Source organism: Engystomops pustulosus, chromosome 4 (genome assembly GCF_040894005.1).
Source record: "Engystomops pustulosus chromosome 4, aEngPut4.maternal, whole genome shotgun sequence".
Taxonomy (NCBI): domain Eukaryota; kingdom Metazoa; phylum Chordata; class Amphibia; order Anura; family Leptodactylidae; genus Engystomops; species Engystomops pustulosus.
The window spans coordinates 144,333,984-144,361,106 of record NC_092414.1 but is presented as its reverse complement, the minus strand read 5'-3'; the positions used below and the strand labels follow the sequence as shown (position 1 = coordinate 144,361,106).

Sequence of the window (27,123 nt, the reverse complement as noted above, 5' to 3'; positions counted from 1 at the left end):
CTGGGACCACAATAGGAGGATGATGGACAAAAGCCACAATATGAAGAGGATGGAGGACAGTGCCATCACTGGGCTAGGGCAATGCAATCATGAGCAGATAAATAAAAGCGGCAGACCAAATGTTAATGGAGGATAAAATTATCTATAACAAAGTATTATATTTACATTTTTACAGTCATGTGCATCTGTGCTTAATTTTAACAAGAACTAAAGAATGTGAAATAGGAAGTGAAAAGCCGGCTCCCCAATACTGATGACTACAGCATATGAGGTGTAATGGCTGCTTATAGTAATGGTCACATCCGTCCGGTTCCTCCTCCTCTACTATTTGAAAGCCGCAGCCGCATTTCTACCCAGACGAAGCTTTGAATAATGCTCCCCCTCCTCAGAGACGCTCCCTCCCATCTCCCGTACAACTGACTCAGACGCCACTTCCCGCGTGTGTGAACGGCTCACTACTTGGCCGAAAAAACATATACCACGTGTACGCTAATGTCACCATCACGTGAACATTTTGGACCAATTAGCATTCGAGCCTGATCAAAGGCCAAAGATGCGGTGTGGGTGGGCGGGGCCAAGTCTTTCTGACGTCACGGAATCCCGGTAATAGCGTCGTTGCTCGGGGCGAACAAGGTATCGGGTGACCGGTAGCGCTTCTCGCCCCGGGGTCAAGGTCCTTGGTCTGGCACTTTGGCGCACACACGTCCTGCTCTAAGCTTCCGGTGCATTGTGGCCGAGGAAAGGGAAGTAGCGAGTTGTGAGAAGTCCCCGCGCTGTGATCCGGTGCTCTCGGGAGAAGGGGTAATGCCAGTGCTGGTCCCAGCTGGTGCAGGTGAGTGCTCTGCCCGGTGCGCCCACTGGTGTGCTGATCGTATCCCGAAAGTATTGTCACTAAAATGGTCTATAGGACTAGCGCAGCCGCAGCGTGAATGGGGCTGTAAACAATGGTGCCCCAGGCTGATCTCCTGCTCTGGAGGATATAAAGCTGCAGCGTTACTGTCATGCCCTGTAAGCTTCTTTCCAACTGCATTACCACTATTTACCACGGTAAATAAGAATCAGAAAGTAGCTGACTGAGGCACTTACTGCTGTACAGCAGACTCCTGCAACTTGCTCTGATAATTGGTGTTAATGTTTTGGGTGGTTTGGTTGAACCAGACCATGGTGTTTCATGATTTTGGTGCCTGTTGTCATTGCTATAATTCTGGGCATGCAGCCTCTGAGGGGCTCCCATGACTGTCGCTCAGCTATCACTGTTACACCCTTATGGAGGCAGGATGTAATAGTGAAGGGGTATGTTTAGCAATATTGTGCTATTGCAGTACAATGTATGAATGATCAGGTTTGCCACGTACCCTAGGGGGCAACATTAAACATGTTATTTTTTGCCCTAAATGCCTGATCTTTTAAAATATAAAATAATCCCATACGCTAAACACTGTAGCAGAAAAGAATGGCCACTATTTGGGTGCTCATAAAACATTTGACTGGAAAAGACACTTGAATACGCCCCGAGCTGTGTACTGGCCACAAGTGCACAAAGCTGTGCTAATGTGAAACTAAGGACCTTGATATTAAAGGGTAGATGTCTGATGGTTTGGGCACCTAACTTCCCGACATATTCAGTAAGCCTATGTGTAAGTACACATAGACAGATGGGGCAGACAGATCTTGAAGTTTGCTTCAGTGAAATGGCACATCTATGTTGCGTTGTTTTAAGGCCCTATTCACCAAGTTCTATATTCCCCCGTTTGTGCAGCGTGCATCCCTACGGAGAGTGAAAAAGCAGCGCCTAGTGTGAATATAGCCTAAGAAAGAGTTTGGTACTTTTAGTATCCCAATAAAGAGCATGGCACACACCGATAGAAAGTCTTTCTTCTTTTATTAGTGCAAAATTCTTTACAATTGTACTGCCTCCGCCTCACTATTTCCTTCCTACTCCTGCACTAATAACAAAGATCGAACATGACAGAGGGTGAGAGGACTAAACGTTGTACAATTTTGATCTTCTTTCTATATGATACTGCATACAATACGGTGAAGGCAATATAATTGTAAATAATTTTGCACTAATAAAAGAAGATAGACTTCCTTTTGGTGTGTGCCATGCTCCATGAGCACCTCCATTACCAGAGAGTTAGGGCGCGTTCACACGTTCCGCTAGCGCCGCGTTCATAACGCGACGCTAGCGCACAGGGGGCGGAGTTTGGGGCAATCGCATGCTTTTCCCGGGAAACGCATATGCGATCGGCCCGCGCCCCGCCCACTGTGTGCTAGCGTCGCGTTATGAACGCGACGATAGTGGAACGTGTGAACGCGCCCTTAGGTATCCCTTGCTTCACAAATAGTATCCCATTAAAGTCCTGGTGCATCCCCCTAAAGAAAGTTGTGCGCTTTTAATTTTAGAAATGGTCGCATATTAACTAATAACCCTTTAAATAAGAACAATTCAAATATTTTTAACATAGTCTTTTTATTGAAGGTATGTGTAATGCCAAAGTGCTGTATGGCAGCATAGACTAAAGAGCTATTTGTACGATTGAATAATTACGGTACATTAATTTATTTTGCATTGGCCTTCCCACAAAAAAATGGAAAGTTGATATGAACATGAAATGTAATGTTTCCTTGTTTTGTGATACTCAGGGGGGTCCCCGCATATTGACAGTTTGTGATCACTCAGGCCCCATCAACCACCGAGGGGATAAGTTTCTTTAGGATAATGCATCTTTATCATACTGGCATGAAAATAATCAGGTATTGATAGCCCATGTATAGGCCCCCCCCATAAAAGAATTACGGCTCTGAAGATTTACAAACAATCTGTATATACACATTCCAGGCCCCCAAACAGTTTTCATATAAATGCAGAGTCTGAGATAATGTCATCTGTAAGCTGTTTCAACAGCCTTTGGGAACCAGTACATAGAAGGAGCCGGAAATGGCAAGTCCTGTTCAGGAGCCAATGGCCTATCTTGTTACTAGGTCATAAGTATGTTTGAAATTGCACTGTGGTCTTTTGATGCTGGGAACATAGTAGGCACATGCCCTTGGCCTAGTCACTAATTTTTATACATTGTGGAAAGAATGATATTTCTGCTTCAGGTTAAGAATCCGCAGCAGGTATGGTAATTTACTTCTGCGGATTCTTATTGTGGAATTCAACCTTGGCAATGTACAGGAAAATTACAGCTAAAAATGTTTCAGTCCATGAGTTTAGTTTAAGAAATACAATTATTATATGGTCTTATTCAATCACTGAAAAACATTTATCGCTCAGGAAGTGGGAAAGAATAAATACTACAAGGAAAAGAAGCAGTATCCTGAAGGCTTTTAGAGGCCATGGGGGAGATTTTATCATATGCCGGCACTCGTGCACACTCTGCCCCGCCGCTGGACATGACCCCCAGTTACGGAGATGTTTGAAGGGGATACTAATTGCAATTGCTGGCATTTTGTAGTAATTATTCAAATAATTGTCATTATTTCTGGGTTTCTAGGCCATCTCTCTATATTTTTGAATGGGTTATCTAGAATCATATATATGTATATATGACCTACAGATGGTGTAAAAAGGAAAAAAATCTCCCATTCCACCTTTCTCTGTCCATCCTGCCTCCAGGCACAACAGTGACACGCTTTCAGCAGCACACACATGCTTCAGGCTGTAGTGAGTGTGCACTGTCGATGTGTCTTCACTGCTCAACCTTTTTATACAAACAGAGGCCAAATGTGCCGTAAAAGGTATAATAATACCAATAGAGGTATATAGGACCAAAATCAACCCATAGTCACAAACCAAAACTACTATTGGGAATAAAATGTCATCAATCTTTATTAAATACAAGTTACAGCAATCAATACAGAAACTATTAAAAAAAACTATATTAAAATTCCACAAATCACAAAAGGATGTGGTGGTGGTCCAAGGTAAATCAATAAATATATACATCTCCAATGTAATGACCTAATATGCAATACCAAGTTTGTACCAATTCATATTACCCAGGAAGAAGCGACGGCAAACGTGCGTCGTGGTGGTGGTCAAATTTCTCTCCTGCAGTTCTTGCATTATGTCACGCACGGGTGGGTAATATGAATTGGTACAAACTTGGTATTGCATATTAGGCCATTATGTTGGAGATGTATATATATTGATTTACCTTGCACCATTACCACATTGTTTTGTGGAATTTTTAATGTAGTTTTTTTAATAGTTTCTGTCTTGATTGCTGTAACTTGTATTTAATAAAGATTGATGACATTTTATTCCCAATAGTAGTTTTGGTTTGTGACTATGGGTTGATTTTGGTCCTATATACCTCCATTGGTATTATTGTTGTTGTTTTGGTGATAGGATTTATACAGGAATAGGGTTTTCTGATTGGTATTCAAAGGTATAAGGTACACCCTTTGGGGCCCATGTGCAAGTCTAACCTGGACAATCCCTTTAAGCAAGACTGTGCAGTAATCAGTTTAAATGAAGTCAGCAGAAATGTATAAACCCCAGCATCGGCAATATATTTTCCTGATGAAAAACTTGGTGTTTACATTTTATCCACGAAAAAATTACTACAATATAAAATACACGTCCTGTACTTGGATACAGATTAACCTGCCTGATAAAAGAACGTTTAAAAAAAATGTATTTTATTTAGTTTAACAATTAAAAGTTGGCAACAAAATAGCCAAAACAATGTAGTGTTTACATTTTATCACATTAAACTGTGTACTGAAGTAGAAGTAGAACTTGTTGACTCCAGGGCCCTTTTCTTAAGGGGTTAATAATATGACTGTTTTATTATTGGCTACGTTACAGTACAGTACAGTACTGCTCCATATAAGGGCACATGCTTCCCTTACTACAGTGAGTGTCACCAGTGTAGAGTTGTAGTAGATCTGCTCATGTGTTATGTACCAATTCATACCACCCTCCTGTTCTGTTTCCAGTCTCCTGAATACATCATATGTGATCAGAAGTATGTTCTGTAAAGCTGAGCTGCTTCCATTCTGAGACCAGCTACGGTAAGTGTGTTATTCCTTCTAAATCCAGAGCTGTACATGTAGAAGGGTTTGTGCATGTGGTGTCTGTGGTCAGCTAAACATGTATTCTAAATGGATGGGAGGGAGATTGTGTTTTTGCTTTTTCTATTTGACTTTTGTTTAAAGGAAATCTTCCATCAAACATGAATAAATCGGGGCATAGTGACTGAGGTAATTAAGGCTCTGGAATCGCTAATCCAAATCTTCGATCCCTCACTAACCTCACTTCCTAACTCTGACTCCAACTCTACAAATTAGTTACCTACTCCACAGTCCTATCTTTTGCTCTAAGATGGGGGCAGGTATTCTTTCCCAGTGCCTTTTTCCTCTGAACTGTAGCGGGGACGCTTCACTTCGACACATTCATGTCAACTAAAAGCCAGGAAGATGGGTGCATGAGCCGTGACCACAAGGCCACGTGCGACCTGTCAAGCCTCAAGTTGCGCCCTGCTGTCAGTCTGACTCCAATGTGCTCTTCCACATCTGAAGGAAGCGTTCATTGGTGGAGGAGGCCTGGTAGTGGTGAATGCAGCTGTGAAGTTCTCACTGCTCCTGTGTCCTCTCCTGCTGCTCCACTTTGTGTCTAGATTGTGGAGAGGAGAGCGTCCAAGGAGCAAGAGTGGTAAGTATTTGACTACTGTACTGTTCCAGGCACATTTCTCCTCTGGGTGCAGGGAGGAGATTTTTTTTTTTTGTCTGCTCTGGGGTCACAGTATTATTATTGTCTTATTCTGGGGTCTCCATGACTATTATTGTCTGCTCTTAATTCAGTATTTGGTTGCCTGGGTGGTATTTATTGCTGTACTGTGACATTTATATTTTTATAATTTAGAAAAAAAAAAATGGACTGGGGAGGTTGTGATTAAAAAAACGTACTTTTCCCAGACACTACCATTGTTCCGCACTGCCCCTAGTTGCTGTTGTGACCATTATTGTTTTACAGAGGCAGACTCACTCCGGTCCGACTACTTCTGCCTGCCTGGCATGCCCACCAGTCCACTGCCGCCACACCTGGTACACATTGAAACTAATGTATCAGCCAGGCGGAAGTATTTGGGCTGGCTCTTTCCTTTTTTCAGGTATAAGGTGTTTATATTGCCCATTAGCTAGTTTGTTCCAACAGACTTGCACCATGGCACGCAGATTCAGGAGTTACTAGAGGAGAACTACTGATATTAAATGATTCAACAGTTGTAGGTTTCAGCTCAGTATATTTTGCACGGAGCAAGCTTGTAGGAACCAACTCGCTTGTGGGCATATGGTTTTTATTTAAGGGGAGGTAACACCCTTGAGGATCTGAGGTATGATTTGAATAACCTAAAGCTATCTGAATATTACTTGGCCTTTTTCAAAGCTTGTAGTACAACTACTATCCAGCAGTTGAGAGACAGCAGGAAGCCAGTTTGCAATGTGTTCATATTTGTGATATAATTTGTAATCTGCTAGATGCATCGGAGAAAGAGGCACTGGTCACGTCAAGACAACCGAGCATGGAAAAGAAAGAGATTATCCCGAAGCTGGGAACATGATGAGCGACAAAGGTTCTCTCATTACTGGAAATCGCCCGCAAGATCTCGATCCAGGAGGTATGCCAACTGTGTAGCAGAAAACTCCCCTATAGGCTTTGTTGTATTCATAGCATGTTCTTCCCTTACTTGTGCTGGCTTCTCTCAGGCTTAGTCTTGTAATTGATTGAGAGAGACATCAATCCAACATAACTCATCTCTGCAGATTAACAGGAGTACCATCTGCTACCTAGAGAAATCCAACTGCGAAATAAAAATCCAAGGCACTGGACTTTATTCCTCCTCCAATAAAAGGCAACATATCAGCCAAGTAATAGAGTGCAATCCTGTTAAAGGGGTTTGCCCATGTAATAAAGTTCTCAAATCTCAATCCCCTAGTGATGTTAACACAGTAAAGATCATTTTATCCCCTTACTTTACAATTTTACTCAGTTTTATTGCTGTTTTAGCTCATATTACTCGGTGATGGTTAGTGTACCAGACACTTGTGGTTCAGGGTTTATCTACACTTTTATTTACACTTTATCTACACTTTGCCTCTGAACATTCTACTAGCATATGGCACATTGGGATGAGAGTGATCAGAGATGATGAGATCCATGAGATGGATATAAAACATAATGACTCTCTCAGCTCTGCTATATGCCTCCCTCCCCTTGATAAAGATATTATCTTTAGTTTGTAGAGTAAGTCTCTGCACACTGCTGGCAGGAAATGTGTCTTAGCTGGTATTGTAATGCAGGAGGCAGAGAGCACTGCAGTGTGCAGACAAGAGGAGCTATTCATGAGAAGTATCCGACCATAGTCAGTAGATTTATGGTCTTATACAGGGACAGCCAAAATTAAGAGACAGGTTGGAATTTATATCTGTGAAATGCAGTATTTTTGTTAATAACAGTGAATTGGGGAATGCCATATATACTCGAGTATAAGCAGAGACCCCCAATTTTACCATCAAAAACTGGGAAAACCTATTGACTCGAGTATAAGTCGAGGGTGGGAAATGCATTGGTCACAACCCCCCCCCCCCCAGTATGTATACAGCACTGCCCCCAGTATGTATACAGCACTGCCCAGCATTAAAAATAAAAATTATATACTCACCCTCCGGTGGCCCCGACGCGCAGCGCTGCTCCCCCGATGTCCGTGTGGGTCCTCTTCTGGCTTCTGCGCCCGTCTTCTTTCTTCTCTAACTTTGTGCTTGGAGCCGCCATTGTTCTCCCCCGGACGGCACTTAGTATGACGCTCTGCTGCTGACGTCATACTAGGCACCGCCTGGAAGAAAAACATGGCGGCGCCCAGCACGAAGTTAGAGAAGACAGAAGACAGAAGACGGGCGCGGAAGCCAGAAGAGGACCTGCGCGGACATTGGGGGAGCAGCGCTGCACGTCGGGGCCACCGGAGGGTGAGTATATAAGTTTATTATTTTTTAAATATTTTTTATGACTGTATGTATGACTCGTGTATAAGACGATGGGACATTTTTCAGCACATTTTTTTGTGCTGAAAAACTCTGCTTATACACGAGTATATACGGTATGTTATTTTGTTAACCTGAGTATATTTAAGAATCTTGTCTTCATGGGGGTCTTTTATGACCTCATCGGGAACATATAAAGTTAAAACACAAACAAATTGCATATTTATAAATATTTAAAAATGCATCAATATTCCCCAATAAAATAAAAAGAATTACCCACTGCACTAAAAAAAAACATGCCATAGTCGTTTGCCCCAGACTATACATTTTATATATCAAAGCACTAAGCACACAGACCTGGGAATTAATTTATAATTGTAATTTTAAGCTATCTTAAAAACTGATAAAATATATACTATATAGGTGGTCCCCAACTTAAGGACACCCAACTTGCAGACGACCACTACCGTATTTTCTGGACTATAAGACGCACTTTTTAGCAAGAAAAAATCTTGCTAAAAAGTGCCTGCGTCTTATAGTCCGGAGGTCAGGAGGATCCAGCACTGCCAGACCCTCCTGACCTCTGTAAGGGAGATCGGGTGCTGCCCAGAACTGCACCCGATCTCCCAGAGGAAGAGCCTCCGCACTGCTCTTACCTCTCCCCGAAGTCCTACTGTACGGGACCTGCAGTGATGTCAGAATCATGTGACTGATCACATGCTTCTTACATCACTGCAGGTCTCATACTCTCAAGCTGCGCTGGGACAGGGTGAGAAAAAGAGGAATGGGGGAAGTATGTGTGTGTGTGTGGTTCTGTGTATGTGTGTGGTTCTGTGTATGTGTGTGGTTCTGTGTATGTGTGTGGTTCTGTGTATGTGTGCGTATAGGTGAGCTGTGTGTGTAAATGTATGTCTGTGTGCGCTGTGCTTTGGTGCAACCGACAGAAATATTTTAATTGGTGTAAAATATATTTTTCCTTTTTTTGGAAGCCTAAATCTGGGGTGCGTCTTATAGTCCGAAAAATACGGTAGTTACAGATGGACCTCTGCTCATTGTGACTGCTGGTAAAGCTCTCCAGATGACTTGCGCTAGGCCCAGGCTGCAGTGATCAGCTGCAAGGTGTCTGCAATGAAACTTTATTGTTCATCCTTGTTCGCATGGCAGCAAAAACATTTTTTAAATCCAATTGTCGCCGGTTAAAAAAAAGGTTGTCTGGAGTTACAATTATAAAATATACCTGTTCCGACCTGCATACAAATTCAACTTAAGTACAGACCTAAAGAACTTATCTTGTACGTAACCTGATTTTTCTCAGCTTCCTGTACAGCTCCAGGTGTCGCCTGTATATTACATCACCTGCCAGTTCCACGGTCCAATATGTACCCCGCGACTGCCCGATGCCTCCTTCCATCAAATACCTCTTCGGACTTGCATACAAGTTCAACTTAAGTACAAACATAAAGTACTAATCTTGTATGTAACCCGGGGGAAAATGCAGCAAAAAATGTTTATGGTATTGCACAAAACAGAAAGTTATGGCCCTTAAACCACTGAAAATTTGTTTGGTCCTTAAATCCTTTTAAGGCCCCGGTCACAAAGGGGTTAATGTGGAATAAAGATTCAAAAGCTTGATTATGGTTATAGTTAGGGGTTGGTAGGAGCTCCCCCATGTTCTTGTTAAAGAGATTCAAGTGCCAAGTTGTAGCCAAGTGCTTAAAATAATCTTAAGAAGGCAACATTACTTAGGTGAAATGTTTTTTTTTATTACTTTTATATAGTCCCAGAAAAAAGGTCTACTGGGAGAAGTCACAGAATGGATGGTCTGGGAATGAACGTGGCACTCATAGCATTTCATTCCAAAGTGAGAGCTATTCTACAAAATCTTCTTTGACAGAAAAGTCTAGATCTAGAAGGCATCATTATCGCCGTTCTTCTCGCAGACATCGCTCTAGATCTGGTAGCTATTCCTTGGTGAGTACGTGGGTGAGTGATCCTAGCGTTCTACTATCTAGCCATCTTCTAGCATTCAGTTTTAATAAACAGTATGGGTTAACCATTTCTTAATTATGAGTTTCTAGAATGTTAGAAATCTTTATATATGATCTTTGTCAGTGTTTTTCTACACTGGATGGTCTATACCCAGGATATTCCATCAATCTAGGTGTTGTCCCTCACTCCAATCAAGTGTTCAGTAGTATTGCTAGCCAATCACTGTCTGCCACTTGGTGTTGCAATCAAGATATAGATAGCCTATCTGAAGGTTAGACCATCCCTGAAAAATGGTGGAAAAATTCCTGTTACAACATTAAATAACGTTATGACTTGAAGATGCATGTTCACTTAAAGTATATTGTAACATTCATGCAACAGGGCATGATTGGGAATTACATGGAATGAGTTTTTTTTTTTTTTTGTGGGGCCGGGGACCAAAAGGGTGGTCTGAATTAACAAATTGACCTATAGGGATCATCCAAATTGTTTTTAGCATCACACCTTTACAAATGAGTACAACTAGGATAGGTCAGTAGTCTCCTCTATAAACGAACTCTCACCTGATGATTATTCCAAGGGGTCTAGGACCTTGAGCAGCAAGTCAACCGCCAACCACTATTCTCCCAACAGAATTGGGCTAAAATTTTGTGTCTGTGTGCAGTGTTTAGTGTGGCAGGAAGTAGACATCCACTAATCTTACATTGAAGTGAACTACAAATGCACAATGAACATGCAGACTCCATGCAGGGGTCCATTGGGGTCCCTATCACATTTCATGTTTTGTGAATGTTACAAGATACTCTTGGTTATAGTGAGCTCAAAGTAGCTGTTATGTAAATGTATGCATAATGTAGAATATTTCTTCCTGGAACATGCTGTCTCCTTTTTATACAAATGTGAGAATAATAGATTTTCTATGAGCATTTAGTTTAGCTTCCGTGCTGAGGCGTCTCTAACCTGCACGTCTCCCTTTGCAATATCCCTATCGTTCTATGTTTTTATATGACTGCACACCATTCACCTACACGGACGTGGATCGTGTCCTCTTAATCTAACCACCTTCGGTTTTTATCGGCAATGAAACCCACTCCTTGTTCCTGTTTGTGACTGTTGGGCAAGCAGAAGAGCCATCGAAGTGCTAAGGACAGCCAGACTATTGAAGATGACAAGGAAGGGCACCTGGTGTGCCGGATTGGAGACCGCATCTTGGACAGATGTACTGAAGCCTGTTTCGTAAAACTTTAACATATTTACTCTTCTTCAGCTTTTTTTTATTTTTTTCCTTTGACTTCCCCTTCCCCATGAAATTACTGCAGAGCTGAGGGATCGAAAGTGAGAGGCAGGGTCAGATTAGGGTGGCTTATTCTATAGAATTAACCATCCCTTTCACTACTTGCAGACCTGCAGAGTCCCTGTGGCAGCTATGTTATTTCCTTATCAAAAATAACAACCGTACTGTATCTTGAAGGTTTTTTTTTTTTCAGATCTGTAAAGGGAGATTTTTTTTTTTTTTTGTCCACATAAGTAAACATTACATTTACTGACCATATAAAAAAACAGTTTTTAATAGAAATTACTTTAAAATGCTCCTGATTCTTCTAAGTACAGGCAGTCCCCTACTTAAGAACACTCGACTTGCATACGACCCCTAGTTACAAACAGACCACTGGATATTAGTAATTTATTGTACTTTAGTCCTAGGCTACAATAATCAGCTGTAACAGTTATCAAATGTGTCTGTAATGAAGCTTTATTGTTAATCCTGATTCTTATGACAACCCAAAATTTTTAAAATCCAATTGTCACAGAGACCAAAAAAGTTCTGGCTGGGATTACAATGATAAAATATACAGTTCCGACTTACATACAAATTCAACTTAAGTACAAACCTACAGACCCTATCTTGTATGTAACCCGGGGACTGCCTGTATTCTAAATATTTCTGTTTTGATATGGACGCCACTGGTGGATTCCCTCCTACAACGTCCATCTAATGTATCCAATTTAAGGGAGAAATCACTTTGTGTGTGGATTTATTTTATTTAGTCTACAATAGAACAAGAACCGCATCACAACAGGTGATGGCTGATGAACAGCATTCCCAGTAGATTAGCTTAAAGGGATTGACTTTTTTTTTTTTTTGTGTTCTGTTTAATTAAACATAGAACTTGATATATTTTTGTGGTACAACCTGTGAACACATTGCAAAATAATTTGTGTGTGATATGTATCATGTGCAGACAGCCAAATACCCCCACTAACAGATTCCACAATGTGTTCACAGGTTGTAATACAGTTGCAGCATGGTGGATAGGATTTATCCAAATCTCATCCACCTAATCTGGAAAAGGATTTCTATTTGATTTGATTTTTTTTTTTTTTTTTTAGTTTGTATTGCAGAAAATGTATATAAATCGGCAACAGTATCCCCACAGTTTTGTTTGGTTTGTGTTCCTTGCCCTATGACTGTAGAGTTAGTTCTGTAAATTTCATATCCATTCTGCTGTGTGTGTTCAAGAGCATTGCAGCTGACGCCTGGAAACATTCAGGAGGCTAAAAGCCGTCTATTCTGTATGGCAATATCATTCTTGCCCCAGATAGAAGAGGTTGCATTTTCCACAAAAGCTTTTTTATGAACAATTTACTTAATTGCCCCAATTAGGTATATGTCAATGAATGGCAACTGTAGCTGCTGGGTTTGATGTGCAGTAAATGGAAATAGAATAGTTGATAGATGGACTCTGGAAATCTGCAGAGCAGTGAAGGAGCTGGTCAGTCTGTTACATAAAACTTGGCTTCATTCAGGTTTTTGTTTCTAACATCCCTTGTTTATTGTCTTTCAGATGAAGTTGTACAAATTCTAGGAGAAGGAACTTTTGGCAGAGTGGCAGAGTGTGTAGACCATCACAGGTTTGTCATGGAAGCCTTTTATGGCTTATTCACATGTTTGAGCCTCTAAATCCGTGCACATAGGCCATATAGGCTCCATGGGGCGTATTTATCATACGCTGGCACTAATTGCGCCAGCGTATAATTCTGCCCCCAGCCGCACCAAAATTATCTGAAGGCTCTGGCCACCTGATAAATCCTGGCCTGTGCCGGCGCTAGGCAGCAATGTCCACACCAGCCTGCTAACAGCAAAATGGGCACTGCACCAGGAATTGCGACTAAATCGCTCCTGGCGTACAAGCCGTGTTAAATGTGACCCCATTTGTTTCTTTAGAGGCTCTGTGGGTTGCTATATATAGTTGTGCTAGACAAGAATACCTGTTGTCTGATGACATTCAGTGCAGCATGCCTGCAGAATCCAGCAGTACTTAAATACATATGGATTGGAAGGCATGTGGAGTTCTTGAGCTGGCCGTTTATTGTGATTTTTATGAATATATGTACATTTTATTTTACAGAAGTGGAACCAAAGTTGCTCTGAAGATTATCAGGAACATAAGAAAGTACAGGGAATCTGCTCGGCTAGAGATTAATGTTTTAAAGAAAATTCAAGAACAAGACAGGGATAATAAAAAGTAAGAATATCTATTCTTGTAGCTCTGCAAAACACCTGCAAATATCTAGTATGCCAGGGTGAATTGCAGAATTCTTGAAAAACAATGCTCTAAATATTGTGTGGACTCAAAGATCAAAAAACCTAGAAGCATCAAAAATATCCTCCATCGGCCTATTTGTGTGACCAGTTATTGTAGAACTAAACATATGACTACTATTTTACTGTTGACTTGATCAAACCTGTTATATGATGACCTGGCTTTATAATGTGTGTTTGTGTTCCTAGCATGTGTGTGATGATGTGGGATTCGTTTGAGTACCATGGACATGCGTGCATTGCCTTTGAGCTGCTTGGGAAAAGCACTTATGATTTCCAGAAGGAGAACAATTACTTGCCCTACCCACTGAAGCAGATTCGACACATGGCCTTCCAGCTGGTTCATGCAATAAAATGTAAGTTGGCCACCAATGAAAGAAACTATTGGCATATTTTATTAGATGTGGGATATCTATCAGGGATTGCATGGCAGGTTTCTGAAATAATCTCAATGCCTAGTGAAACGCCAAGCATTGCAATTTTTTTATTTTGTCCTTTTATGCCACCTCCATGTCAAGTGGAGGTGGCTTTAAAGGGACAAATCGCCTTTTGTAGTTATTGCTGCTCATCATTGCAGGAGGGAAGGGGGAGGAAGAGCTAGCAGGGCGGAGATGTTTTCTGCCTTGCACACCCCCATGATGCGATCCAGTTTGCTTGTTGAATGTAACCAGGAATGTTCATTATGAAAGCAGATTGGGAATTGGTATTAAAGTCTATGGGAAACTGTCATTTGGTGAAACCGTGTGATCCTGATGACAGGTTCCTTTTAAGGATTAATACCCATGCTCCGCAACTGCATTTTTTTGATGAAAATCTTGACTGTGCGTTTATTCTTTGCCCACTGATGACTGTGACATAAAGTATTTTGTGATACTTCTTTATGCTATCTACCTCTTTTGTTTGATTCTTTACCCCTTTCTTGTCTCCTTTATGCGTGAATGTACGGAGCTGTACTTTATGATCAAAAATTGCTAGCTCAAAGGAATCTTACTATTGATATCTGTTAATCTTTTAGTTTTGCATGACAACAAGCTGACCCACACCGACTTAAAACCCGAGAATATTCTATTTGTGAATTCTGATTTTAACACTTCATACAATAAATCAAAGGTGAGCAACATTTTTATCCATATAATGGATAGGAGTATTGTCTTAAGGAAAAATTCCAGGAGTTAGTCAAATGGAATAAAACGAGAAATTTTATAAAAGGGGGAAAAAAAAAACATTGTCAAGTTTTGTGTCTTCAAATCTTTCTGTTTTTGGCTAATTATGACAGAACTGTGAAGAAAAATGTGTAAAGAATTCCACCATCCGTGTTATAGATTTTGGGAGTGCAACTTTTGACCATGAACACCACAGCACTATTGTTGCCACACGTCATTATCGCCCACCAGAGGTTATTTTAGGTAAGTCAATGTAATACATTTCATTCTCGGTCGTATACTATAACCAATTAATACTGTTATTTTGTACCTTCAGGTAGTGTGAATATAGTTTTATTAAGTTGTTGATTAAAAACAAGTTTACTGCCAGATATTGGTCCCCATAGAAGCCTATGGCATCTGGCCACAATACGGTGACCACACACACGTGTTTCACTGTACCATCTAAGGCTATATTCACGCTGCCGTTGCCCGCCCGTACCGTAGCGGGCAACGGCAGTGCACGGGGAGAGGAGGAGGAGGAGGTGAGCACAGCTCACCCCCGCCCCTCTCCATAGAAATACACGGCGCCGTATTACGGGAAAAGATGGGACATGTCCTATCTTTTTCCCGGGTACGGAGCCGCACGTGTGCTGTCTATGGAGGACGTATATCGGCTGTATATACGTCCTCCATACAGTAGTGTGAATGTAGCCTAAGGGAAAAAGATAGATCTTGCCTCTCTCCAGCACATGCTGTATGCTTGTCCGGACTACGGCCTGGGCGAGCATACATTTGTGTGAAAGAGGCCATAATTTGTTTCTTGCCTATATGTATGTAATGTATGGGAACTTTTAATTATTATCCACAATGGACTTGTATACAATTTTGACACTTTTTCTCATACTCTTTTATTTCCTTTTTATCCCAGAGCTAGGCTGGGCTCAGCCTTGTGATGTATGGAGCTTAGGTTGCATCCTGTTCGAATACTACACTGGATCCACTCTCTTTCAGGTAATTAATTTGCCTGGTTTCCTCTATGTTGCAGTAGAAAACATAAAGAAGAATTAGGATAGAAACTTGGATAAGTGATTTGGTTCTCTAGTGTTTTCATGTAAGACGCAAGTGATATTTTTGGAAATGTCTCAGCTGCCATTTTACAAAACTGATGTCTGTTAATGAGTTCAATGACTCTAGATCCATTTAGAATTCCTAATCTCCATTCTGCTCAGGAACAAAGCTTGTTTCTAGAACTGATATTTAATTTCCTTCTTACTAGACACATGATAATCGAGAACATTTAGTGATGATGGAGAGAATTCTTGGGCCGTTACCTCGCCGTATGGTATACAAAACCAAGTAAGAATCGCAACTATTAACTGAATACCAACTAAGTCTTGCATAGGACTATTTTTATACAGCTTTCTTTTATACCATTAAAACTTCTGTTATATAATTAAAGTTTTGTAACTCCTTAGTGATGTGTGAGATCATCTTTTCTTTTTATTTCTTTTTTTTCTTGATCTTTGTGAAAAAGGAAGCAAAAATATTTTCAAAATGGATCATTGATCTGGGATGAGACCTCTGCAGATGGTCGATACGTCAATAAAAATTGCCATCCTTTGAGGGTAAGAGGCTTTGGGCTTTTTGTAAATTACATGTAGATGTAGTATATTAGGAAACCGGTACCTCTGCTCATGAACCATGAAAAGATTGTCAATATAGAAAATTAATTCATTTGGATGTCTTGACCTGATAGAAATTAGATATATTTTTAGGGTTAAAATAGATTTGGTTAAAAAAAAGACTCTAAGATTGGGATAAAATACTTGAAAATTGAAACTTAATGGCAGAATAACTGTAAGGACATGACTTATTGAAACCTGCATTTAAAGATGTCGTAAAGTCTATCAAGCAATTATTCTTCATTTTAAGAATATTTGCCACAATTCTGTTTTGTCTTTTTGTTAGACCTACAAGAGAGAAGATTCTCTTGAACATGCAGAGTTGTTTGATCTTCTGCGACGGATGCTGGAATATAGTCCCACACTAAGAATTACACTGGATGAGGCACTCAGACACCCTTTCTTCTCTAGACTGACACCTGAAGAGAGGAGACTTGGAATAAGAACATCCAGGGACCTTAGTCGATAATGAAAATGGTATCTTGATCCTCACTCGCTTCCCATTCGTCAAAGTATTCTATTCTTCGAGCAGGTGGTATATTCAGCCACTTCCTGTTCCTCCAAAGCATTCTTGTATTAAACTTTAGTAAACGTCCCTACAACATATTATGTCTTTTATGGTTATGCCTGTTAGAAGCCATATTTCCAGTATTGCACATGTGAAGACTGCCGGAAGAATCATGAGCCCTCAAAAACTAATGCCGAACTGTCATTGTCTCTCTGATCTGCAGGATGCATTGAAAACTGTACAGTCTGTGCAGAGCAATTGATGTAACACATACTGAAATCTGCTGTATATATGTACATGTGTACATAGGGGAACATGTCTATCACGAATGGTATGAATTAATTCTGTATAGCAAGCTCTCTGCTGCATATGTAACAGAGACTTGAGCGCTCTTTATTTTTGAAATTGTATTGTCTGTTACAAATAAACATGAAAAGATATAAATGTTCCCATTCGCTTTTTATAAAAGCAATAGCACTAAATGAGGGGTGCACACCTCATTCTTCCCCAACGAGCGCTTCCATCACTGATGGAAGATGTGCTCACCGTTAACCCAGTTCTCGCTTGGGGTGCTATTTTAGTGCTGTGTTATGGTAGTCGGTGCTTCTGTAAAGGTGGAAGATCTCCTTTTGAGGCCCCCCCACTAACCCTCTTAGTAAAGCTTAAAACAAAATCAATTATATTGTGGTCACTATTACCCAGGTTCCCCTGTAATTTTGATACCCTGTCAGGTCTGTTGGTTAGGATTAGGTCCAGCAGTGCCCCCTCTCTTGTTGGCTCCAAGACTAGTTGCAACAGGTAATTGTCTTATGTTGTTGACAAGAACCTGCTGCCTTTGAAGGACCTGCAGGTTTCTGCCCCCCAGTCAATATCTGGGTAATTGAAGTCCCCCATGATAAGTACTTCACCATGCTTTGAAGCCGCATCCATTTCACTTATCAGCATTTCCTCTGCTGCCTCATTTATATTTGGAGCCTTATAACAAACCCCTAGTAATATTTTATTATTCTTTTTCCCTCCTCTTATCTCCACCCATAGGGATTCCACATTTTCATTTGCGTCGCCGATGTCATCTCGCAGTACGGGCTTGAGGCAAGAATTCATATATAAACAAACCCCTCCCCCTTTTTTTAATTTAGCCTATCGTTTTTAAAAAGACTATAACCATCTAGACTTACAGCCCAGTCATAGCTACTGTTCAGCCATGTTTTACGGATACTCACTATTTTATTTTTGCCCTCCAACATTTAAAAGTTCCAGTTCATAGACAAATCTAGAACCAGTATTTTCACATAATACTGCAAAACAATTGTATTGCAGTATATTGTATGAGAGATCAAGATAATAGTAAAAAATAAAATATTACAAATGTGAAATCATAAACATGTTTGGACATTTTGGGACACGGCAATACTTATATCAAAATATGAAAACAGTTATTCCCAACATGAACCCTGGACGAATTTGACATGCTTGTGCAGCGCTGCGTAATCTGTGTGCGCTATATAAATAAAGAATTATTATTATTATTGGCACCCAAATTCCCAAATCACCACTATTTTGCAAAACATAAAACTTTAAATAAAAAGTGATCTCAAGGCTGTACACTCCACAAAATGGTATCAATGAAAACCTCAACTTGTCACACAAAAAAGTGACACCTTACACAGCCCCATTCAGCTTAGTATGAAAAAGTTATTGCTGTCAGAATATGGCAAAACATAATAAAAACCTATATAAGTTTGGTATCACTGTGATCGTACCAACCCAATGAATAAAGATGAGCTGTTATTTGGACCTCATAGATGTATAAACAAAGTCTGTAGGAATATAGTGGCAATTCTAACACATTTGGAAATTTATCCCAGTTTCCCTTTACAGTGAACAAAATATAATATGCCACTAGAAAATACAATTTGTCTCACAGATAACAAGCCCTCCAATTTTTCTGTAAAACCGAAAAATAAAAAAGATATGGCTTGTAGAAAGAGGGAAGTAAAAAAAAAAAAAAAAAAAAAAAATAATAGAAAATTGCCCAGTAATGAAGTGGTTTAAGGGGTTTGCCAATGAAAGAAAGTTCTCGGATTTCAATCCCCTAGTGAGATTTACACAAAGAATTTTTAACACCTTACTTTACAATTTTACTTAGGAGCTATAACAGCAATAAAACTATGACACAGTGATGGTCACTGTAAGATTCCAGAGTGTGGATGGGGACTCTAAGCAGACACATTATTATCCCTCTAGTTCTATGAGATGCTGTGTGCTGACAATGTACTTAGATTATCAGGGTACAGGTTTATAAACCCTTTCATTTACCTTCTGAACATTCACTAGTATCTGACAGAGAAAAAGAGAGATGAGACAGATCAGAGATGATGAGATCCACAAGATGCATATTAAACATGACTTTCTCCCCTCTGCTATGACAGCTATTACATACTATCATTATAGTATGTTCTTGTCATTCAGAATTTATTCATTTAAAATATACTCAAAAAGGCAAAGTTAAAATGCACATTTAAAATCTCAATAAGGACGCCAGTTTCATGTGCCCAACTGGAACGTACTACGCCATGTATGTGTGAATTCCTTCCATCTAGCGATCTGTTGCAAACACTAGTGGAATCAGATCTTTTTAGTGTGCCAAACTTTAGAATAAATTGGGTCTTCACCTGAAGGTGTCTTGAACTGTACTTCCAAAGAGACAAAAAGAATCAGGAGCTCCAATCAGATGAAATTTTTTTTATATGTTTCTAATTTGTGGACTTGATGGATCAGTCCATGACCGTATGTAGCTCCAATAGGTAGACGTGTGCAACACTTCACTACAGGTTTATAGCTCTACTATATACCTCCTTTCTCTGCCCGGGATAAAGAACTTATTTGGTTGTAGCTTTCCACTCCTAGTGAAGTGTCATTCAAAAATAGGAGCCAGCTCCCCTCAGTGGCTCACTTAACCCTGCCCTAACTGTCTCACCATGCTCCCTTTGACCTGATACCATAGGGTTAAAAGTGGTATGGAGTGGGAGTGCTGGACTGTGGCTCCTTATTATAAATGTAATAGGGAGGCATTTAGGAGCCAGGAGAGCCAGCTCTTGAGTGAGTGGAGCTTAATGACACAGCTGACTAAGAAGAGACGTAATTCCCAACACTACCTCACGCTGTGTAGAGCTTCTACTGGAATGCAGCAGGGAGGGGCTAGAGGCAGAGAAAAGTCAGAAGATTGAGGGTTGGGTCTAGGGTCAACCAAAATTGTGTACACCAGGACTGATAGAGACAGGTTAGAAGTATAACCTGTGAAATGCTGCATTTTTGTTAATAACAGTGATTAAGAGAATGTGTTATTTTGTTATCCTGAGTAGATTTAAGAAACTTGTCTTCATGGGAATACCACTTTAACCCCTTCCCGACATGTGACGTAATAGTACGTCACATGTCGGGTCCCGGTACATGGAGAGGGCTCGAGGGCCGAGCCCTCTCCGCAGCCGGTAAGTCTTTGCTGCATATCGCAGCAAAGGCTTACCGGTAACACCCGCGGGTGTTTTACCCCTGATCGCCGCCGGCAAAGGTCAGGCGCGGGCGCCGCCATCTTTACGTGGATCGCCGCTCCCCGTGACCGTCGCCATGGTAGCTTCAAATCACCTCCCTTTCCCTAGAACTGATATAAATATAAATAAACAGTAAAAATCATAAACACATTAGGTATCACCGCGTCCGAAAATGCCCGATCTATCAAAATATGATAACTGTTTTTGACTGTGATTAACCCCGTAACGGAAAATGGCGCCCACAGTCGAAAATGGACATTTTTTTGCCATTTAAAGAAAAAAATTTAAAATTCTATAAAAAGTGATCACAAGGTTCTAAAAATGATAACTTTGTAAACGTCATCAAAATCCGCAAAAAACGGCACCACCCACAGCTCCATACACTAAAGTATGAAAAAGTTATTAGCACCAGAAGAGGGCAAAATCCCCCAAAAAAATTTTGTACAGGAGGTTTTAATTTTTTTAAATGTATGAAAACATTATAAAACCTATACAAATTTGGTATCTCCGTAATCGTACCGACCCAAAGAATAAAGTAGACATGTCATTTGGGGTGCACAGTGAAATCCGTAAAATCCAAGCCCACAAGAATATGGCACAAATGCGTTTTTTTTTTACCAATTTCACTGCATTTGGAATTTTGTTCCCGCTTCCCAGTACACGGCATGGAATATTAAATACCACCATTTTGAAGTGTAATTTGTTACGCAGAAAATAAGCCGTCACACAGCTCTGTACATGGAAAAATAAAAAAGTTACAGATTTTTGAATGTGGGGAGTGAAAAATGAAAACGCAAAATCGAAAAAGGGCTGTGGCGGTAAGGGGTTAAGGACAAGCAAGGCCTCCAATATCTTTTAGGTATCTTGCAGGTATAGGATATGGGGGCTGGTAATGTTTGACATCGGCAAAGACTGCTTCCCTTTACATTTCAGGTCAGTATAATACAATCAACAAAACAAAGCTAGCTCAGACGAGCAGTGGTAAACATGTGGCAATAGTTATGAGGAAAGAGCCACACTACGTGATGAGAAATAACATAGATTAAGTTGGTTCCGTTACTACCGACTATGAAGAACAGCAAAAAGTTTTTACTGGAGAAAAGCCCAAATACACAAGCCAGCAATAGTGAGCACGCAAGTGCTGAGATCTCAGGGCCCACAGACCACAAACAGAATAATAAAAGCAGGGTGCAAATTTAGAGCTAAGAAAGCACATGTCTGATCACATGTGATGAAATCAGCCCCTACTGATAGAGGAATAGGGGCAGATTTCTCCAAAGTCCCGTTAGACTAGACAGTTTAATGCTGCGCCAGACTTATTAATGTCTGATGCTGGATGCTTCATACATTACACCTAGTAGTAAAATCAAAAAAATGCAGAGCAGCACTATATATAATTAAAGGGTCTCCTAATGGGTTCCGGCTTGAACCTTACGAATCTGTAGCACAACGATGAAGCAGCACTCCAAGTAGTAAGAGAAAAGTGATTGATGGTGGAATCAATCACTTTTCTCTTACTACTTGGAGGGCTGCTTCATCGTTATGCTACCTCCTAGTAGTAGGTTTAGTTTATGCCAGATTCATATACCTGACGCTACACCGTTACAAAGCCACACACCTTTACACAATTTGGAAAAGTGTTGAGTGTATTGTAATCTTTCCTATGAGGCATACTTAATTCTTAATGTAATGTACACCATCCTTCCTGGCAAACTGAACATGTAGAAAGTGTTTTGCATACATTGATATATTGGTCCTGGAGCTGGCAGAGGTGAAGGAAAATCTTTCACAGAACGTCATTTCTAATGTCTGTTATCATCTTGCCGTTACTGTAATGCTGCAGATCTTGTAAGAGCAGGTACACACAACAGAGAAAACTGCCCGTGCAATGTCCAGTTTCAGATCGGGTGGCACACGCTGCACTACATGGATAATACTTTAATGTGTCCGTGCTCATGGCTGTTATTCTAACATGAAACATGTATACAGCTCACCCACATGTAGGGTATGGAATATCTTTTTTAGCATTCCCCCTTTTACATCAAAACTCCCCCCTACTTAATAAAAAAGTCATTTTAGGCCACTAGCCAAGGAGCAAGTGCAGTCAGAGAAAAACGCTCCATGTGGTGGGGGTTTTCCCGCACCAAACCTTGTATCACTGTACTGAACGGTATGTCAGTTCAGTCCATTAATACAAGGTTCAGGCCAAGAAATCCTACCAGCACACGGAGATTCTCTACACTCGCTCATAGAGACTGGTCTTAGAGGCTGGAAGGGGAGAGTCACTTCAGATATCCATATCTTAAGTTTTACCGTTAAAGTCAATCATGATCATACATCCAAGCACTGTGAGAATCTTATATTTGTTATCCATGGCCTCCTCCTCTCTAAAATCAACTTTGAAAATTATGCTTATGAGCCAGAAGGAATCTGGAGGGCGTTACCAGAGCCCCTCTATGCTGCAGCTTCACAAGCTATAATACTGCAGGAGCACTCCCCCTCCTACTGTATAGAAAAACTCTCTGCTGTGGTGAATTTAAAGCAGGAAGAGGGAAGGGGTGCAAGATGTGCTTCAGAAACGAGGGACTCTGGCAATGTAAATATAAGCATAAATGTAAACGTTTATTTTATTGATTTCCAGAGTCTGGATCCATTAATGTCCCCGGTTTATCATGCCTGATTATTTTGGAAGATTTCCGTTAAAATAATGAATCATGTCATTTTAGCCCCCAAACCAGGATAAAGGTTCTTTAGTCTTAAAATCCCTAATCCAGAGAACATTTTGTTTCAATCTCTTAATACTTTATTCCACCCCAAAAGGTTTTAGATAAAATATGCTAATGAGCGTGAAGTGCTATGGGGGCATAAACCAAGCCCCTCTGCACTTCAGCCTCTGCAATATTAGTGCGGGATCTTGTGAGAGTCCAATGTTACAGCCTGAACACACCTTTTATTTACTTGTCTGTATTGTATTAGTTCATCAGTTTTTCTTCATGACCGCACTGGACTATAAGAAAATCAAAGGATTTTTTGTGCGCCTTATAGTCCAAAAAATACTGTATTTTTTTTGTAATTCATTGTAAAAAAAAAGACTTCCTGTGATCTACAGAACAGGTGACTGCAAGTCCTCCTGACCTGTTCACAAATAACAGAATTCCCAAAGAAGTAGTTAATGGAACGCAGAATGCAGCTCCAATTCACTTCAGATCTGTGTGCAAGATTTTTTTAAAATCCTGTAAGCTGGATAGTAAGCCAATAGTTCATAAAACACTATATATTTTCACATGGATTTTCTTTGGAAATCTGAAGGGTTTTCTGTGTGCAACCATGCTGGAAAAATATATATTTTGTATTGTATAAGTTTCCCTCCCTCACCTGTTTGAGCACGGTAGCCTTCAGTGTATATGACTGGAAGTATGTCCATAGATCTTTTCTCTTCAGCTGAGGCTGAGTATTGTCATATATACTGACCAGAATTCGAAAAACAGGAGACATGACAAATACAGGCCACACCAGGAGTGCAAGTATAGGGTGTGTTATTTTTACACCTCCTGGGGTCCATAGGGTTATGGAGGGTGATCCTTGGATTGAGCAGAGACCCTTATTAGCATAGTTTAAGTAATCAATATGCAAAATAGGCTCTAGTATCAAATGGGTGGTCCTGGCTGTAAGCAGACAATGTTATACTATTATTATATTATATAATTATAAACAGTGTGGGCTAAACTGTACAGGAATCAGTAGAACAGCGGCTATTAAATGATTCAAGAGTTGGGGGAGGTAAAGGCCATCTTTAATGTGACTTGCAAAAATCTATGCACTTGCCACAGAAATAGACCCTTTTTTTTTTTTAAACGTAGCCTATCACTAAATATAATGCAACTGGTGATGAACCTGCAAACCTCCCCCCTGCTCCGCAAAAAAAAAAAAAAAACACACACACACCATACACAGAACACCAAGTGCTTCATTTGGTACATACCACATTAGTCAAGTAGTAACATGGCAAAGGCAAAAAACAGCTGGTAATGCTACACAGTAACAGGTTTGTGTTAACCAAGGAATACGAATTCAAAACTGTTTAAGTCAGCAGTTACATTACACAAATTAAAAAGAAAATAAAAAACAGCAGAAATAAAAACCCCAAACTTTTCTCGTGACTCTTTAAAGTCCACTTCTTGCTTTGCTAACTTGACTGCTGGGGAGAGGATAAGACAATGAACATAAAACAATTCAGTTTCCTCGATTACCAATGACTGTGGGCAGCAATAGGCTGCTCTGCATAAAGCTATTACCAGATGGATGGAGGGGGACAGCTGTGGCAGTAAGCACCATCGTGAAGGGTGTGTGATAATAAACACTGTCTGGTGATAATATTCCTACATGGAATGCAGGGGAATGACAAATTTGCAACCAAACGGTGAGTGATAGCTGATTCCCACCTCACGGTAAACCTTCTGGGGAATGCCAATGTCACACAGGTAAACTCGCCCAGCCTGCTCCCCAAGAGCCAACGGGAGGCCCAGCTCTAGTGACCACTTGGCATGTATACCCTGTTCCCGGTCTGCAACTGAAGGGTCGATGCTAAGCACAGGGGCACGATTCTGGTTGGCCCAATCCACAGCAGCTTTGTACCACGGTTGGTCTCGCAGATAGGCATTTTCGTGGCAGTCCAGGCAGTTGATAACCAGGTCTACAGGGCAATCTGGAAGATCTGGAACAGATATATTTATTTATATAAAATGATATCTGTAGAACACAATAATATATACATACAAGTTGTCACAAAAAGGTCAGGATGGTGGAATATCTCACAAAATACACATTGGATCAGAAAACTAAAATACTGTACATATTTTTCAGAAATCTGTCCAATGACACCTGGTGGGGGGCAGCTGTAAAACATTAAACGGGAACCCACATTTTTTTACTGCAAATTCGAAAATTACATCGATTCAATATACGATTCAAGTCACTTTCATTAACAAATTGACCTCTAATCACCAAAAATCAAAATGGGTAAAAAAAAATTACATATCAGATTGACAAACCGTTCTTAAAAAGCTATCCAATGCTACTAAATTAGATTCCCTTACCTCCCACCTGGGGGGGTGAAAAAAAAAATAGGATCAATTTTTTTTTTTTTTGCGTAAAAACTACATTCAGTGTAACCCAGGAACGACTACGTGTACTGTAGTAGTTTTGCTGTTCTCTTCGAGTGCTTTCCTATCACATTTTTGGCGACTTCAGCACCAAAATTAAAAAATACCTAAGATACCTAGGTCAAAACAATTAATTTTCCGGGAAAAATTTGCAATAAAAAGGAGGGGGGAAGGAGTTCCCATTTACCATTCATAATTTGCCGTCTGGGGGCCAAGTTTGGCATCATTGGATAGAATTTTGAAAAATAAATACATTTTTCAAATCAGATGTGTATTTCCTAAGACATTCCACCATCCCAAGCTGTTTGTTACTTTATAGGTACAAGGAAAATTTAAGCTACAGTCAAATTAATGGGATGGGATGTGAATTTATGAACATACAAACTTAAAAAAAAAATATGATCATGTGAAGAATGATGGTTGTTATATTGTTGCGTTCCTCAGAAAAGGCAACAGATGGCAGCACTGCATCAAGAGGTACAGAATACTTAGGCAATGTCTTCTTGTGGTTGTGACCGTCTTCAAGGCGATGTACTCTATATAGTGGCCCAGAAAATCTTAATCGGTGTAATTAGGACTAAAATGAAACAGGTTAGTACAAGAAATAGTCATCATCTGTTAAATACTGACCTCTTACATTTGACACCTGCTTGCCCTCCGTCTGACAAAAAAGATTTAGCTCGTTGGTAACAGGCTCCAACATCTTCACGAAATTCGGTAAGAATAGGATAATATCTACATCATGATTGGCCAAGTGCCGACCACAGCTTATTCCCTGAGCTCCTTTGATATGTGGCCCACACAAAAGGGCAACTGTAGGTCGTTGATGAACATTTTTGGGATTGAGCCTGCAAATAGATTATAAAAATAATGAAAAAAGGATTCCAAAATAATTTGTTAATGCAATATGTTAGGAAACATTGATAGAGGTGGCCTTCTGTGGATACTCACAGACATGGACCCAAGTTAGGAAGAACATCCAACACAAAACCTGTTCACATTGCAAACACTAACCACAGCCCAAATGTTCATTTCTTGAACCGTTCAGGAATAAATTACTGCTGCGCTCTGCTTATTTTGTACGGTAGTCAGCACAGTTTTAACCCTTTTTACAGTTTTGCTTTTCAATTTTTACATCCCAATCTCAAAAAACCAAAATTATTTCTTTGTTTTCACCAAGCAGTCCAAACGCCACATCACCTTTAGTCTTTGGCTTAGTACCATACCCCAAATACTACATTTATTTAGCGTTTATTTATATTGATAAACTGTTTTGGAAAATGTAGGACCTTATGTCAATTTTTACAGGAGAAAAAAAAAAAACTATGGAAAGATTGGCGATTTGGCCATTTTTGTGTTTCCACCCCACTCCTTCTTGAGATATGGCATTCATTGTATGTGATCATTATATACAGGAATATTAAGATACAGGGAAACTAAATCCTTTAGGAGGTGGGAATATAGATTCTTCTGATCTCATGTCATATATTGCA

General features: G+C 40.2%; 2 protein-coding genes across 7 annotated transcripts in view; one reads left to right on the top strand and one right to left on the bottom strand.

Annotated features, from left to right (window-relative positions):
• Positions 1 to 565: 565 nt before the first annotated feature.
• CLK3 (CDC like kinase 3) lies at positions 566 to 17,361 on the top strand. Of its 3 annotated transcripts, none has more exons than XM_072147907.1 (14): positions 566 to 832; positions 4,951 to 5,025; positions 6,490 to 6,629; positions 9,768 to 9,960; positions 11,104 to 11,197; positions 12,825 to 12,891; positions 13,389 to 13,505; positions 13,772 to 13,938; positions 14,598 to 14,692; positions 14,859 to 14,988; positions 15,656 to 15,738; positions 16,004 to 16,083; positions 16,262 to 16,352; positions 16,696 to 17,361. In XM_072147907.1, the coding sequence occupies exons 3-14, from the start codon at positions 6,490 to 6,492 to the stop codon at positions 16,876 to 16,878; spliced, it is 1,440 nt and encodes a 479-aa protein (XP_072004008.1). In that variant the 5' UTR covers positions 566 to 832; positions 4,951 to 5,025; the 3' UTR covers positions 16,879 to 17,361. The 3 variants fall into 3 exon arrangements, with proteins under 3 accessions (XP_072004008.1, XP_072004007.1, XP_072004009.1); XM_072147906.1 differs by having other exon boundaries at positions 9,768 to 9,972; XM_072147908.1 differs by lacking the exons at positions 566 to 832; positions 4,951 to 5,025; positions 6,490 to 6,629; positions 11,104 to 11,197 and having other exon boundaries at positions 9,822 to 9,960.
• Positions 17,362 to 24,417: 7,056 nt separating this feature from the next.
• Positions 24,418 to 27,123, bottom strand: part of EDC3 (enhancer of mRNA decapping 3) — a 37,596-nt gene continuing 34,890 nt past the window's right edge. For all 4 annotated transcript variants that reach the window (XM_072147902.1, XM_072147905.1, XM_072147904.1 and 1 more), the window contains 2 exons: positions 26,261 to 26,478; positions 24,418 to 25,182 (listed from right to left, as the gene is read on the bottom strand). In XM_072147902.1, the coding sequence (XP_072004003.1) occupies positions 24,848 to 25,182; positions 26,261 to 26,478 (553 nt within the window). In that variant the 3' untranslated portion in view covers positions 24,418 to 24,847. The remainder of the gene's footprint in view (positions 25,183 to 26,260; positions 26,479 to 27,123) is intronic.